We start from the raw sequence: 17,894 nt of genomic DNA, 5'->3' as shown, positions 1-17,894 counted from the left end.
AGGACTTGAACATATCTTTTTGGGGACACAGTTCAACCTACAACAGTTCTCCTCTGGCCCTGGAAAATTTATGTCCTTCTCATGTGGGTAATGCATTTACCACACTCTAACAGTCCTTAAAGTCTTAACGATTCCAGAATCAACTTTAAGTATAAAATACTCATCTAAATATAATCATCTCAAAAAGTTCAAAATTTCATCTTTTATTTCATCTGGATCAAGTATGGGTGAGACACTGGGTATAATCCATTCTCAGCCAAAATTACTGTCCATCCAAAGACCTGTGAAACTAGAAAACAAGTTATCTGCTTCTAAAATACAGTGATGGGGGGTGTCTCAGTCGGTTAGGTGTCTGACTTCAGCTCAGGTCATGGTCTCATGGTTCCTGAGTTCGAGCCCCATGTGGGGCTGTCTGCTGTCAGCACAGAGCCTGCTTTTGATTCTCTGTCCCCCTCTCTTTCTGTCTGTCCCCCACTTGCACTCCTACTCTCTCAAAAATAAATACACATTAAAAAATAATAAAACACAATGGCGGGACAGGCATAGATAAAAACGACACTCCCAATCCCAAAGGGAGAAATTAGAAGGAAGGAAGGGGTCATATGTCCCAAGCAAGTGTAAATTTGCCCAGAAGGGCAAATTTCATTCATTTGGAAGTCCTGAGAATAACCCCTATGGTGTACTGCTTTGTTCCCTCAGTCTTACTAGGGGAACAGCCCCATCTTCTTGGCCAGCAGGATGGCAGCCTTGCCCCAGAGCAGTTACTCTACTCACTTTGGCCCTCAGAGTCATTCTTCTTTTATTTCATTACATCTCTGTCCTTTTAATCTGCTGGGATAGAATTCTTGAAAATCTTGTTGGTCTTCCATGGATGTCATGGGAATCCCCATCATTAGGCGCAAGAGTACTCTATAGAGTCTTCCTGGATAACTAAGTTTTACTCCTGGCTTCTGATGAGACAGTTGATTGAATCCATAAATCGCATGCCTGATCTCTTTAGCAAACAGTTTTCCTGCCATGTCCTTGGCTCTGTTTTCAGAACAGATATTTAGATTTGTTGAGAATTCTCTAAATTATTAAGCGCATGTTCCCTTTTCCTTAACAATTCCTGCCTTAATTTATCTCTTTCCTCTTGAATTTTACCATAAGCAGCAAGGAGAAACCAGGCTACCCTGGTTTCTGCATGTTGATTGGAAATCTCACCTAAATCTCCAAGTTCATCATTACAAGTTCTGTTTGCACTCCTGAATAATAGAGCACAATTCAGCCATGTTCTCTGCCACTTTCATGGCTAACAAGACTACCCTTTACTCCAGTTTTCAATAACATGTTTCTCATTTCTTTCGTTTTCAATAACAAGTTTCTATCATGAATGGGAGTTTAATTTTGCCAGATGCTTGTTTTTGGGTCTGTTGAGGTGATCAGGTACATGTTCTCCTATTCTGTTAATGTGATGAATTACATTGATTGATTTCCAAATGTTTAAAAGCTTTCAGTTCCTGGGATTAACCTGCAGATGGTGGTTAACTTGATTTCCTAGTATTTTGTTGAGAATATTTTCATTTATAATCGTGAGGGTTACTGCTCTGTAGTTTTCTTATTATGCCTTTGTCTTTGGTATCGAAGTAATGCTTATCTCACGTGATGAGTTGGAAACTGTTTCAAGGGGTTTGTGTAGGATTGGTATTTTTTTTTTCTTAAAGGTTTGGTATAAAATTCACCATCTGGGCCTGCAGTTCTTTGTGAAAAGAAATTAACTACAAGTTTATTATTTTTTTGAATATATAGGACTATTCACATTGTAGAGTTGTTCTATATTTGATATGGTGTTTGAGTCTTTGATCAAGCTCTTTGTCCATTCCCTGCATCCTGTTTTTCTCCAGTCCATTTACTCACCCCTTCAACCTACTCTGTTTCAAATTAGGGTCTAATGGGGTATGAAGATGAAGAAGGTTTTTTTAGAATTTTATCTCTTCACCTTCTTTCTCCCATAATGTTGCTGGGCAAGCTGGGTTAGGTGTCCTCCAAATTCCTAAAATCTTCTGTTTCACTCTTCTCTTGGCTTCTATTTAACAGAGATTACAGCATGAGGTTTTGCACCTTCTTTGTTTAATTTGAACTATTTTTATCTTGCCAGTTCTTTTTAAAATTAGGGTTTTTGGTGCAGTTGTAAATGGGATTGGTTCCTTGATTTCTGTTTCTGCTGCTTCATTAGTGGTGTATGCAGCAGATTTCTGTGGGTTGATTTTGTATCCTGTGACTTTGCTGAATTCATGTATCACTTCCAGCAGTTTTTTGGTGGAGTCTTCGGGTTTTCCCGAAGTATCATGTCATCTGTGAAGAATGAAAGTTTGACTTCTTCCTTGCCGATTTGGATGCCTCTTATTTCTTTTTGTTGTCTGATTGCTGAGGCTAGGACTTCCAGTATTATGTTGAACAGCACTGGTGAGAGGGGACATCCCTTTTGTGTTCCTGATCTAAGGGGGAGAGTCTCAGTTTTCCCCCATTGAGGATGATATTAACTGTGGGTCTTTCATATATGGCCTTTATGAAGTTGAGGTATGTTCCTTCTGTCCCTACTTTCTTGAGGGTTTTTATCAATAAAGGATGCTGCATTTTGTCAAATGCTTTTTCTACATCTATTTGAGAGGATCGTGTGGTTCTTATCCTTTCTTTTATTAATGTGGTGATTTGCAGATACTGAACCAGCCCTAGAGCCCAGGAATGAATCCCACTTGGTAGTGGTGAATAATTCTTTTAATGTATCGTTGGATTCAATTTGCTAGTATCTTGTTGAGAATTTTTGCTTCCATGTTCCTCAGGGAAATTAGTACATAATTCTCCTTTTTAGTGAGGTCTTTGGTTTTGGAATCAGGGTAATGCTGGCCTCACAGAATGAGTTTGGAAGTTTTCCTTCCATTTCTGTTTTTTTGGAACAGCTTCAAAAATTATTTTTCATATTTATTTTGTTAGCTTTTCTATGATCTGGACTCTGTTATCCAAAATCTTATATTAAGAAAGTTCTGGGACACTGGGTTTCTCCGACTCTTAATTCTGGCTCAGGTCATGATCCCAGGGTCCCGGGATTGAGTTCCTCACTGAATGTGGAGGCTGCTTAAGATTGTCCGTCTCTCCCTCTCTGCCCCTTTCCCCTGCTTGTGTGTTCTCTGTCTCTCTAAAAATAAACTAAAAAAGAAAATACATTAAAAAAAAGTTCTGATTTTTTCCCTTTTAGTATGTTGGCCCTAGTACCTCATATAGGTTACAGAATGACAGAGGACAAAGACATCATTTTATGTTTTCCATCTACTCCTCCCCATGACACTGGACACCTAGTCGTGACTCAGTGACTTGTTGGCTATTGATTGATTGGAGTATAATTTATAAAAGTAAAGACGAATCTTGGTTCATGATCCTTACATTCTACCCCAGTTTTTACAACATTCCCTTCCAAGGTTAAGGTTTTAATGATTTAAAGAGGTGCAAGGACCTGTGGTAACCTGACATCATATTTCATTATATTCTTTTTTATTTCTATTCCTATACTTTTTATCCTTTTCCATCTTAGTTGTTGGAAAATGCAATTTCTTTCCCTATTGATTTGGTCCTTGTACATTTAGCAAGTATTGATTCTTCCCTGAACTCTTTTGGTGCATTTCTAAGAGAGCAGAAGCTGAAGAGCTTTATTTCATTTTATTCAAACAAGCACTAATATACTAGTTATTCTGTAGGAAATAGCTAGAATTTTCCCAGTTATGTAGTTTGTAATTGCATTTTAACTGCTTTGCCACTGTTAAAGATAGCCTGTTATCCTCTTTCAATTTTTAAAAATGAGGTTATTTACTGATTGTCCGCCAAGATGAGTTGGTAGCCTAACTTGGATTTTTGTCATGTGTTGGAGAAATAAAGTAGAATTTCCTGTTTCAAAATAGATTTTTAAACACATGCATTAACTTAGCATACATTTATTGTACTATGTAAGTAAAACTTAAATTTGGAATTTGATGACTATTTGAATAAGATGGGAAATAAACTTTAATTTAAATATGGGAGAGAGAAAATCATAGTCTGAAGAGTAATTGTAATTTAAATCCAGGGTTCTGAAGTTTATTGCCTCACATTCTTCTTTTATATAATCTTGAGTGTATTCCCTAATTTCTCATTATTTCAGTTTTCTTATTGATTAACACTTGATGTTTATTCCAAAGAAACCTAATTAAATTAAAATTCTAGTTAGTAATATCACACCACTATCAATATAGCTATAGTGTTTCGTTAATCTTAGTTATATTCATCATAACCATATATTTTCTAGCACTGTGCTTATTTGTTGCTGGGATATAAAATTTATTTAACATTTGTGGAACTCAGTTACTTTGTCTATTAATTAAGGATACTTAAAACAATAATTGAAGAAATTGCCAGATGACTTCTTAAATTCCTTCTAATTTAAACCTTTTATGATTTTATAAATTTTATCATTTATGATTATATATGATTTTATGATATATAAATTTATGACTTTATGATTGCCTAAATATGATTATATTATTTTATGCTTATATAAATTGTTACATTTTTTTTTACTTTGGAAAATACCTAAACTCAAAAGATCTTAAAAGATGTAATTCTGAATGCACATATTACATGTCAGAGCTGACAGTATTAGAAATATTTTTTCAAAATGCAGGGGACTTAAGAGAAGCTATGTAGTAACTCTCTTGGAGTCCAGGCATGACCAAGTATGGCAGGATAATTGTATCTCTCTAATTTTATTATTAAAGATCTTCTAGGAAATATCCTCACAGTTATGGTGTAGGACATGATAGTTTTATTGAATATTTTAAAAACCAAATCTAAATCTTGTGTTATAGTACTTTTCCAAAGGAGATAGAGTAGAGTAAGTTATGTCTGTTCAGAACTTTCCTGGCTTTATGATTATCTGCTCTTTTTATAAGTTGCCTTAGTGTTGTGTGTTATTTGTGCTTCTGTAGGTAGTAACTGGAAAGTTTCCATAATCACCAGTGACTTGCCAAATTCAGGGACCAGCTCACAGATTTATATTATACTGTATGGACAACATAGAAGTTCAGCGCCTATATATCTTTCTGGAACAGATGGAGCTCAATTTCAGGATGGCCGTGAAGACATATTTACTGTAAGTAATAAAACTGAGTAAAATCTATTAATGCAAATGATACAGCAAGTTGGTACTTTGGAATGAATGCAGTCTATCAAACTGGTGCTTTCTGTCATAACACCATGGGTCCTGTAGAAGACCAATCAAAGGTAATTCATGGCAGTTTTGTTTAAGCAGATTAGACACAAGTAAAACTGCAATACAGTAAGAGACAGTAGCTGGAGAGAGATATTCGATGGTCAACCTTTATTGTTTCTCTACTTGTGGCTGTCAGGGGCAAGGGCTTATCCCTTTCTGGCTGAGGCTCTAAGAGATAAGGCTCAAAGTCAAAGTCATGAAGGAAAAAATACAATTATCAAATAAAGGAGAGCAAAGATGTTGTAATCAAATTATTAGGTCATGGCTAGACACATTGAGATCAAGATTAGGGAGAAATAGAGGTAGCAGGGGAGACAGTATCAGACCAGTTGTTAAACTAAAGTCAGAAAGATTAGCAACCAAAGGAAAGACTCGAAATGAGTCAAGTACCTTGCACTTTATAGGTATTTAATAGTATCTGTTGAATGAATGATTGGATGCATAGAGGGATTGTTTTGAATCGTGTAGAAATAGAGAATAAAACCACAATTAGAAAAGGGTATCCTTACGTATCTCAACTCCTTGTGGTATACTCACCTCCATGTGATCCTAGGTGTTTGGTTTGCTACAATCAGTGTACTCAGCCGACATATGTCATAGGAGAGGCTGAATCATCTGGAACCAAACAAATAGTTTGGTTTGAACTATCCTTTCCGTATTTTCTATATGAATCAGTATTGAAACTCTTTCTTGTGTTGATGGGCACTGCAAGTAAAAAATGAAGACTGACATTATTTTTCATCTGTAAGAAATAGTTTTAGAAGTGACTAAAGATATACAAGAGTCTAAGTTGTTTTTTTTTGTTGTTTGTTTTGCTGTTAGTTCATGTGTACCTTTAATCAAGGTATACCTTCGCATGGTGTATAGGGTTAAGTCATTCAGAATTCTGTACTAACAAAGGTGCACCTGTAACTCTTCATTCCCATTTTCTTCTCCCACAGGAGATCATTTTCATAGTTTGATGCTTCTTATTTTCTGAGCACTGCTACCTACATTTCAGGTCTTTTCTGTTGTCTTGCTCTTTTTTTTTTTTTTTTTTTTTTTTTTTTGTTATTTTGAAAGAGAGAGAGACAGAGAGAGAGAGAATGAGTTGAGGAGGGGCAGAGAGAGGGGGGAGAGAGAATCCCAAGCAGCCTCCATGCTGTCAGTGCAGAGCCTGATGAGGGGCTTAATGTCATGAACCATGAGATCATGGCCTGAGCCAAACTCAAAAGTTGGATGCTTAACCGACTGAGCCAGCTAGGCACCCTGTGTTCTTCTTCCATGAGCCCTAGGATTGATAGATGTATATCGTTAGTAGAGGTAACATCTTCATTAATTTTAGGATCTTGTTGTTGATTTTGATCATAGTTTTCATTCATTCTGATAAATTGGTTTCTTGTAAATGTTCTTAGGTAGATTGTGTTTTCCCTTATTTCCTATTGTTTTCTTGCATAGATATTTTTTATTGTGGTAAAATCCACAAAATAAAATCCACCATTGTAACCATTTAAAAGCATGTCATTCAGTGGCATGTATATTCACAGTGTTGTTCCACCATCACTACTATCTAGTTCCAGAACATTTTAGTCACCCCCAAGGAAACCTCACTATGCAGTCTCCAGTCCCTTTTCCCCCAACCCCTAGCAACCTCTAATGTACTCTCTGTCTTTAAGGATTTGCCAGTTCTGGATATTTCATGTAAATGGAATCATGTATGGCCTTTGTGTCTGGCCTCTTTCACTTAGCATAATGTTTTCAAGGTTCATCCTTGCATGTATTAGTACTTCTTTCCTTTTTATGGCTGAATAACATTTAATTGTATGGAAATACCACATTGTGTTTATCCATTCATCTGTTGGTGGATATTTGGGTTATTTGTACCCTTTGGCTATTGTGAATAGTGCTGCTGTGAACATTCATGTGTAAGTAATTTTTTTATTGAACACTTGTTTTCATTTGAGTATATATTTAAAAGTGGAACTTCTGGGTCTTATGATAATTCTGTGTTTAATGTTTTGAGGAACAGCCAAACTGTTTTCCACAATGGCTCTATTATCTTACATTTTCACCACCAAAGCATGAGGGTTTCACTCTCTACATTTTCACTAATGTTTGTTGTTGTTGATTAAAACAATTCTAGCTAAACTTTTTGGGTGGGTGTGAAGTAGGATCTCATTGTCATTTTGATTTACATTTTCATACTAAGTGATATTGAATATCACTTTATGTACTTGTATGCTAGTTGTATATCTTCTTTGGAAAAATACCTATTTATATCCTTAGTTCATCTTTAATTGGGTTATTTTTCTTTTTGTTGTTGACTTGTAAGAGTTCTTTATATATTCTGAATACTAGACCCTCATCAGAAATAGGATTTGCAAATACTTTCCCTTATTTTATAGGTTGTCTTCACTCTTTTGGTAGTATTTTTTAATGCATAAGAATTTTAAATTTTGATGATGTCTAATTTATGTATTTTTTCTTTTGTTGCTTATGTTTTTGGTGTCATATTTAAGAAACCATCGACAAAATCAAGGTCATGAAGATGTATCCGTATGTTTTTTTCTATATTCTTTGATTAATTTTGAATTAAATTTTGTATAAGGTGTGAGGTAAAATCTGGTTCCATTCTTTTGCACGTCTATATCTTGCCGTCCTAGCACTATTTGTTCTTTCCTCATTGACTAGTCTTATACCCCTATTGAAAATCAACTGATCATAGATGTAGAGGGTTTATTTCTGGACTTTGAATTCTATTCCATTGATCTATGTGTCTATCTTTATGCCTGTACCACACAATTTTCATTACTGTAGCTTGGTAGTAAGTTTTGAAATCAGAAAGTATGAGTCCTTCAATCTGTTCTTATTTTTCAAGATTGCTTTGACAATTTGTGGCCCCTTGCCACAAATTCCATAGGAATTTTAGGATGAGCTTTTCAGTTTCTACAAAGTAAGCCATTGGGGTTTTGGTAGGAATTACATTGAATCTGTAGATCACTTTGGGTATTATTTACATCTTATCAACATTAAGCCTTTCAATCCATGAACATGATATCTTTACATTTATTTGGGTCTTCTTTAATTTCTTTCAGCAACATTTTGTAGTTTTTCTTGGGTAAGTCTTGCACCACCTTGGTTAAATTTATTCCTAAGAACGTTATTCATTTTGATGCTATATAAATATTTTCTTGACATTTTCTTGACTAACTGCTCTAGCTAGAACTTCCAGTATAAGGTTGAATAGAAGTCACAAAAACTGGCATCCTTGTCTTGTTCCTGATTTGTCTTTCACCATTGAGTCTAATATTTTCTGTGGGTTTTTCATAAATGTCGTTTATTATGTTCAGGAAGTTTTCTTCTCTTCCTATTTTGCTGAGTATTTTTATCATGAAAGTGTGTTGGATTCTGACAATTTTTTTTGCATCAATTCAGATAACTTTTCTACTTCATTCTATTTATGTGATGTATTAATATTAGTATGTTGAATCACTGCATTCCTGGGATAAGTCCTAGTTGGTTATGATGTGTAAACTTTTTAATATGCTCTTAGATTCAAGTGGATAGTATTTGTTGAAGATTTTTGCCTCTAGATTTACAAGGGAATGTATTTGTAGTTTTCTTGTCATGGATTTGTCTGACTTTGGTATTAGGGTGATGCTGACCTTGTAGAATGAGTTACAAAGTGTTCCCACCTCTTATATTTTTTGGGAAGACTTTGAGATGAATTAGTGTTCATTCTTCTTAAAATAGCAGCAGGGGTTGGTGCATCGTGGTGGCTCAGTCGGTTAAGTGTCCGACTCTCACTTTTAGCTCAGGTCATGATCTCATGGGTTTCTGAGATTGAGCCCTGCATCCACCTCTGGTGCTGACAGTGCAGAGCCTGCTTGGGATTCTGTCTCCCTGTCTCTCTGCCCCTCCCCTGCTTGCTCACACACTCTCATCCTCTCTCTTGCTCTCAGAATAAATAACAACAACAACAACAAAAGAAGTAGTGGCTTAAGATGGCGGTGTAGGAAGACACTGACCTCACCTCCTCTCACAAATACACCAAATACACAGCTACATATAGAACAGTTCCCTCTGAAAAAGACCTGAAAATTAGCCCAACAGCTCCTCCGCAACAACGGATAGAAGGGCAACACCGAGATGGGTAAGAGAGGCAGACATGCAGTCTTGCCAAAAACCCCATCCCTGGTGCGGTGACCCACGTCGGGAGGGATCTCACAAGTGTGGAGCTTCTTCCTGAAAAGTGAGGGGTTTGTGCCCCACATCAGGCACCCCAACCCTTGGGACCTGCACAAGAGAGACAAGTCCCCAAAATGTCTGGCTCTGAAGACCAACGGAACCTACATCTGGGAGACCTAAAGGGCTGTAGGGAACTGAGGTTCTGTGGTCTGGGGCTTGTGTACAGATTCATTCACCCCATAACCCAGTGCAAAAGCAGCAGTTTGAAAAGCACCTACACCCTGTGTGAAGGAGATTCATTTGCTAATCTTAGAGCACCTGCCAGAGTTACAGGGGCCTGTTGGGACTCTCTCCCGGGGTGGAGGCCCTGGCAGGTGCATTTTTTCACTCACTTTATTTTGCTAGAGCCAACAGGCATGCCTTGCCCCCACACTCTCCCATAGCCCCACTCGCACCAGTAGGCATCCCTGGCCCCACGGTTTTTCTGCAGCCCCACTAAAGCCAGAGGTTGCAGGCTCTGGTGGCCAGGAGGGTATGCATTTCTGGGCTCCCTGGGTGAAACAATCAGAGAGTTAATTCTGTACCCTCAGGGCATGAGACAGCCAGCAGACTGAACCGGTCTTCCTGTGAAAAAAGCTGATTTACGGGTCACGGAGCTTCAGCCTGAGGGCCAGGCTTCTGCTTTACCACACGCGTAGGTGCTGTGCTGTTGCTCCCAGGGAATGCAAGTCAGGAGCTGTTATCTCTGCGCTCTTCCTTGGCCTCATTACAGCTCACCTATACCTCCCAGGAAGGAGCTTACACTCCATGGACCTTGGTCTTTGCACCTCTTGCCAGGGAGATACCTCCGGATGGCCTGGTCTAGAGGCCAAAGGGGCTAACGATTGTTGTCCCGTAAGACTGGGTATTTTTGCATTATGCTTATTTATTCATTTATCATTTTCGTATGTAAGACATTTTTCATTGAAATGTAGTTGACACATAACATTATATTCGTTTCAGGGGTACAGCAAGTGATTCAGCATTTATGTACATTATGAGAGGATCACCACGACAGGTCTAATTACCATCCGTCACCACACAAAATTATTGCAGTATTGTTGACTGTATTCCCTAGGTTGCACTTTACATCCCTGCGACTTATGTATTTTGTAACTGGAAGTTTGTGGCTCTTAATCCCCTTCACCTGTTTCACCCACTCCCCGCACCCCACCCCTCCAGCAACCACCAGTTTGTTCTCCATACTTACGATTCTGTTCTGTTTGTTCATTTGTTTTCTTACATCCTCTTGCTGGATTGATCCCTTTATCTTTATGTAATGCCCTTCTTTATCTCTTGTTAGTCTTTCTTTTAAAGCCTGTTTTGTCTAAGTATTGCTAGTCAAGCTTTCTCATTGTTTCCATTTGCATGGGATAGCTTTTTTCATCCCTTCACTTTTGACGTGAGTCCTTTGTAGGCAGCATGTAGATGGGTCTTTTTTTTTTTTTAAATCCATTTAGCTACCTATGTCTTTTTAAAGTTTATTTTATTTTTAATTTTTTAATTGAAGTATAATTAACATACAGTATTATATTAGTTTTAGGTGTACAGTATAATGACAACAATTCTACAGATTACTCAGTGCTCATCAAATAACCGTACTCTTGATATCCTGTATCTGTTTCATTCCTCCCCTGCCCACCTCCCCATTGGCAACTAGTTTGTTCTCTGTATTTAAGAGTCTTCTTCTGTTTGTCTCTTTTTTTCTTTGTTTCATTTGTTTCATTGTCTTGTTTCAACAAGACCCTTATTTCACTTATTATTATTCCCTCTAGGTCCATCCATGTTTTTGCAAATAGTAAGATCTCATTCCTGTTTATGGCTGAGTAATATTCCATGGTATATATATATACCACCTCTACTTTATCCATTCATCTACTGATGGACACTGGGCTGCTTCCATATCTTGGCTATTGTAAATAATGCTACAGTAAATGTAGGGGTGCATATATCTTTTCAGATTAGTGTTTTGATATAATTGGATAAACACCTAGTAGTGGAATTACTGGATTGTATAGTAATTCTATTTTTTATTTTTGACAGACCTCCATACTTTTTTCCACAGTAGCTGCCCCAATTTACGTTCCTGTCATTAATGCACGAGGGTTTTTTTTCCCTTATCCTTGCTAACACTTGTTATTTCTGTTTTTATTTTTTTAATTTTATCTTTTTATTTTTAGAGAGAGTGTGTGTGTAAGCAGGGGAGAGATGCAGAGGGTGTGAGAGAGAGAGAGAGGGAGAGAGAGAGAGAGACAGAGAATATGAATCCCAGTTAGGCTCCACACTTCTCTATCCCACAACCCTGGAATCATGACCTGAGCTGAAATCAAGAGTTGGATGCTCAGCTGACTCAGCTACCCAGGTGCCCCTGTGTTTTTGATTTTAGTCATTCTGACAGTTGTAAAGTGATATTTCATTGTGGTTTTAATTTGCATTTTTCTGATGACTAGTGATCTTGAACATTTTTTTCATGTATACTGTTGGCCATCAGTAGATGTCTTTGGAAAAATGTCTATTTAGGTTTTCTGACCATTTTTTATTAAATCAGATTATTTGCTTTTTTTTTTTTTTGTTTTGGTGTTGAGTTGTGTGAATTCTTTATATATTTTGAATATTAATGTCTTATCAGATATATCACTTGTAAATATCTTCTCCCATTCAGTAGGTTTTCTTTTTGTTTTATTGATAGCTTCCTTTGCTGTGCAAACATTTTTTATTTTGGTGTAGTTCCAATAGTTTATTTTTGCCTTTGTCTTTCTTGTGTGAGGACACATACCTAGAAAAAATTTTCCTATGGCTGATGTCAGAGAAATTACTGCCTATATTTTCTTCTTAGGAGTTTTGCGGATTCAGGTCTCACATTTAAGTCCCTAATCCATTTTGAGTTTATTTTTGTGTATGGTGTAAGAAAGTGGTCTAATTTCATTTTTTTGCATGTAGCTGTCCAGTTTTCCCACTATTTGTTGAAGAGACTGTCTTTTGCTTTTATATTCTTGCCTCCTTTGTTGTAGATTAATTGACAAATAAATGTGGATTTATTTCTGTGCTCTCTCTTGTTCTAATGATCTGTACGTCTGTTTTTGTGCCAGTACCACACTGTTTTGATTATTACAGCTTTATAGTATATCTTGAAATCTTGGATTAAGATACCTCTAGCTTTGTTTTTCTTTCCCAAGATTGCTTTGGATATTCAGGGTCTTTAGTGGTTCAGTACAAATTTTAGTATTATTCTAGTTTTGTGAAAAATGTTGGTTACCCAACAACAGGGTCTGTTGATTGGAATATTTAGTCCACTTACATTTAAAGTAATTATGGATAGGAATGTACTTATTGACATTTTGCCCATTGTTTCCTGGTTGTGTTTGTAGTTCTTCTCTGTTCCTTTCTTCTTTTCTTGCTTTCTTTCCTTGTGATTTGATGACTTTCTTTAGTGCTTTCTATTTATTTTTTGTGTATCTCTTACTGGTTTTTGGTTTGTAATTACCATGAAGTTTATATGTAACACCCTAAACATTTAGCAGTCTATTTTAAGTTTATGCTCACCTAAGTTCAAACACTTTCTTAAAGTGCTACGTTCCCTCAACCCTCACCAGTTATTATAAATATATAGTTGATATATATATGTATATGTGTGTGTGTGTATATATATATATATATGTATATATATATACACACACACACATATATATATACACACACACACATATATATATATACACACACATATATATATATATATACATACATATATATATATAGTAGATATATAGTTGTGTGTGCATATACACACTGACACACACACACATAGTTGATTTTCACTACTATTTTCTTTTAACCTTTATACTGGCTTTATAAGTGGTTGACCAAGTACCTTTATTATACGTTTGCTTTGCTTTTCTGCTTAAAGAAATCCCTTTAACTCTATTTATAAGGCTGGTTTAGTTGTGATGATTTTTTTTTACCTATTGTTTATCTGGGAAAATCTTATCTCTCCTTCCATTCTGAATGATAATTTTGCCAAGTAGAGTATTCTTGATTGTAGGCTTTTTCCTTTCAGCACGTTCAATGTATCAATCCACTCCCTTCTGACCTGCAAAGTTTCTGTTAAGCGTTCAGCTGACAGTTTCTTTTCTCTTGCTGCTTTTAAGGTTCTCTCTTTATCTTTAATTTTTTGACATTTTAAGTATTATGTATCTTGGTGTGGACCTCTTTGGGTTCATCTTGCTTGGGGCTCCCTGTGTTTCTTGGACCTGGGTGTCTGTTTCCTTCCTCAGATTAAGGAAATTTTCAACTATTATTTCTTCAAGCAAGTCTTCTGCCTCTCTCTCCCTGTCTCTTTCTGAGACATCTATAGTGCAAATGTTAGTACACTTGACGTTTTCCCAGAGGTCCCTTAAAATATCTTCATCTTTTAAAAATTCTCTTTTTCTTTTTGCTGTTCAAGTTGGGTGATTTCTACTACCCTGTCTTTCAGAACACTTATTTGATCTTCTGTATCATCTAATTTGCTTTTGATTCCCTCTAGTGTATTTTTCCTTTTAGTTATTGTATTCTTTAGCTCTGATTGGTTCCTTTCTATGTTTTCTATATTACTATTGAAGTTCTGTGTTCATCCATTTTTCTCCTGAGTTTAATGAGCATCTTTATGACCATTACTTGGAACTCTTTATCAGGTAGATTGCTTATCTCTATTTTGTTTAGCTCTTTTTATGAGGTTTTATCTTGTTATTTTACTTGGGCATATTCCTCTGTCTCCTCATTTTGCCTCTGTGTTTCTATATATTATGTAGATGAGCTATGTTTCCTGGTTGTGAAGGAGCAGCCTTATGTGGAAGGTGTCTTGTGGGGCTGAGAAGTTCATTCCTTTCTAGTCACCAGAAGGAGGTGCTCCAGGGGTGTCTCCTGTATGGGCTGTGTGCCCTCCTGCATGGCTGGGGCATGACTGCTGTGGGCACACTGGTCGATTGGGCTGGCCTTTGGCTTGGGTGACTGAGAGGCCTGACCACAGCTGCTTTGGGCATGCTGGTAAGTGGGAGCACCTTTGTAAGGGTTCCGGTGCCAGCCGAGGCTGCCTGTCAGGTGTGGTGGGGCAGAAGCTACTTTGGAGGGGTGTCTGCCAGGGGTTAGAGTGTGGGTGGAGCGAGTCTGCAGGAGAATGCAAGGGACGCAAGTGGTGCTAGCAAGGTAGATGGAAAGTGTCAGAAACAGTGCCATAAGGTCTGGATTGCCTGGGTCGAAGAAGTATAAGAAAAATATCACCAATCAGTGCCGCTCTTTCTGGAGAAAGTTCCTACAGATTCCTACCTCTGTGGCACATGCCCTAAAATTAGTCAGTAAATATCTTTCACTTATGGCCTAGGTGCTTTCAAACTGCTGCCTTTGTGCTGAGTCTTGGAGCAAGTGAGATTGTGCATCAGTATTTTAAGAGCACAGTCTTGGTTTTCTATAACATTCCAGCTTCCCCAGAGTTAACCCCCATTGATTTTCAAAGCTAGACATTATAGGGGCAGCTTGTTTTCCTAGTACAGGTCCCCAGGGCAGTGGTGCCCCATGTGGGGCTTGATCCTCTCACTTCTCAGGGAGCACTTCCATATTTGTGATATTCCTCCTATATCTCGGTCTCCTAGTGGGGGTGTGGGTTGACCAGACTGTGTCTCTGCCATTTCTATTCATCTTGGTGCGGCTTTTTCTTTATGAATTTCTAGCTGTTCTGCTAGTCTTTAGCTCATTTTTAGAGAGAGAGTTGTTTTGTTGTGACCACGGGAGGAAGTGAGCTTAGGATCTTCCTACTTTGCTGTCTTGATGTTATCTCTGTTTTACAGGCTTTAAAGGTTGTTGCCTGAAGGTCTGGTTTTTAATCAGCCTACAAGTATGGGTTGACTGAGATCCCTCTTCTTGGAGCACTGACAGGTCTTAGGACAACCTCAATAACTGAGACCTATAAGGAATAAATCAAGTTGCTTAGACAATCATAAAGGTCCAAGAGATAACCAAGTACTAGGGTAAGGTTGAATGATCAGTTCAACTCCTATATAAGGGCGCTCCCTCAAGATTGAGAGAGGTAGCCGTTTTACCTCATATGTAGAGATAAACACTGAGAATCAAGCAAAATGAAGAAACAGAGGAATATATTTCAAAAGAAAGAACAAAACAACTTTCCCCATACAAGGGAACCCTCATAAGTTTTTCAGCAGATTTGTCAGCAAAAATTTTGCTGTCCAGAAGGGAGTGGCATGATTATTTAAAGTGCCGAAGGGAAAAAACTTATAACCGAGAATGTGAACTGGAAAATTATCATTTAGAATTGAGGAGAGATCATGAGTTTTTCAGATAAGCAAAGCTAAAGGAGTTCATCTCCACTAAACTGGCCTTACAGGAGATGTTAAAGGGGCTTCTTTAAACTGAAAAGAAAGGGTGGTCGTTACTAACAAGAAAACATATGAAAGTAAAAATCTCACAGGTACAGGTAGTATATGTAACGGATTAATTACTTATAAAACTAGTATAAAGATTAAAAGACAAAAGCAATAAAAATAACTATACAATAATTAGATAAGGGACACAAAATGGATGTAGAATGTGACATCAAAAACAAAACATGGGACGGGGAGTAAAAATGTAGTTTTAGAATGCATTTAGATTTAAATTGCTGTCAACTTAAAATAGACGTTTATATATGTAGGCTGTTATGTGAGCCCTATGGTAACCACAAAGCAAAAAAAAATCTATTATAAATACACAAAAGATAATGAGAAAAGAAATTAAGAGAGTCATCATACCACAAGGGAAGATCTGGAGAAGAAAGGGACAGAGAAGAATTATGGAAATAGCTGGAAGACAGTGAACAAAATGGCATATCTATCAATAATTACTTTAAATGGAAATGGACTAAATGCTCTAATCAGAAAACATAGGGTGGCTGAATAGGTAAAAAAAAAAAAAAAAAAAGACCTATCTATATGCTGCCTACAAGAGACTCACTTCAGTTCTAAACACACACAGACTAAAAGTGAAGGGATAGAAAAAGATATTTCCTGCAAATGGAAACCAAAAGAAAGCTGAGGTAAATATGATATCAGGCAAAATAGACTTAAAGACTCTAATAAAAGATGGAGATGAGCATTATGTAATGATACAGGGATCAATCCAAGGGGAAGATACATTGGTAAAGATTCACACACCCAATATAAGAGCACCTAAATATGTAAAGCAAATACTAACACCTGAAGGGAGAAATTGACAGCAGTATAATAATAGTAGATAGATGACTTTAGTTCCCCACTTATATCAATGTTTAGATTTTTCAGACAGAAAATCAATAAGGAAATACTGGCCTTAAATGATACGTGAGCCCAGATGGACTTAATAGATAAGTACAGAACATTTCATCCTAATGCAGCAAGATAACACATTCTCCTTGAGTGCATATGGAACATTCTGCAGGATAGATAACATGTCAGGCCACCGAAAAAGTCTCAATAAATCTAAAAAGATTGAAATCATATCAAGATCTTCACTTACCACGATGATATGAAATGAGAAATCAACTAGAAGACAAAAGTCTGGAAAAATCACAAATATGTGGAGATTAAACAACAAATTACTGAATAAGCAGTGGGTCAGTGAAAGGAAAAATAAAAAAATACCTTGAAACAAATGAAAATGGACATACAACATACCCAAATCTATGGCATGTAGCAATAGCAGTTCTAATGGGTAAGTTTCTAGCCATGCAGGCCTATCTTAGGAAACAAGAAAAATCCCACATAAACAATTTAACTTTGCACCTAAAGAATCTAGAAAGAAGAATAAACAAAGCCCAAACTCAGTAAGAGAAAGGAGATAATAAAGATCAGAGGCCAAATATATGAAGTAGAGACTGAAAATGACAATACAAAAGATCAGTGAAACAAAGAGCTTGTTCTTTGACAAGATAAAATTGACAAACATTGGTGAGACGTTCTGAGAAAAAGAGAGAGGGCTCAAATAAAATCGGAAATGAAAGAGCAAAAGTTACAACTAATACCAAAGAGAAACAAAGGCTCATTGGAGATTACTGTGACCAATTATACGCCAACAAATTGGACAATATATAAGAAATGGATAAATTCCTAGAATATACAGCCTTCTAAGACTGAATCATGAAGAAATAGAATACTGGAAAGGAAAAAGAAAACTCTGTGTGGATTACATGTTTTTATATATAAGAAACCCCAAGTAATCTACCAAAAATTGTGAGAACTAATAAGCATATTCAGTAGTTTCAGGGCACAAAACCAGGATACAGAAATCTATTTTGTTTTTATATACTAACAGTAAGTATAAGAAGGAGAACCCAAGAAAACAATCCCAGTTACATTTGTATCAACAAGAATAAAATACCTAGGAATAAATTTAACCAAGGAGGTGA

At 36.8% G+C, this 17,894-nt stretch overlaps 1 protein-coding gene across 2 annotated transcripts in view; it reads left to right on the top strand.

The window, feature by feature from the left end:
• The window catches only part of LOC125924858 (oxygen-regulated protein 1-like), a 97,544-nt gene that overhangs the window by 29,640 nt on the left and 50,010 nt on the right, over nucleotides 1–17,894 (top strand). For both annotated transcript variants that reach the window (XM_049633685.1, XM_049633684.1), the window contains exon 3: nucleotides 4,995–5,158. In XM_049633685.1, coding sequence (XP_049489642.1) covers nucleotides 4,995–5,158 — 164 coding nt within the window. The remainder of the gene's footprint in view (nucleotides 1–4,994; nucleotides 5,159–17,894) is intronic.

Source organism: Panthera uncia, chromosome F2 (assembly GCF_023721935.1).
Source record: "Panthera uncia isolate 11264 chromosome F2, Puncia_PCG_1.0, whole genome shotgun sequence".
NCBI classification, from domain to species: domain Eukaryota; kingdom Metazoa; phylum Chordata; class Mammalia; order Carnivora; family Felidae; genus Panthera; species Panthera uncia.
This window is presented reverse-complemented; position numbering and strand designations above follow the sequence as displayed.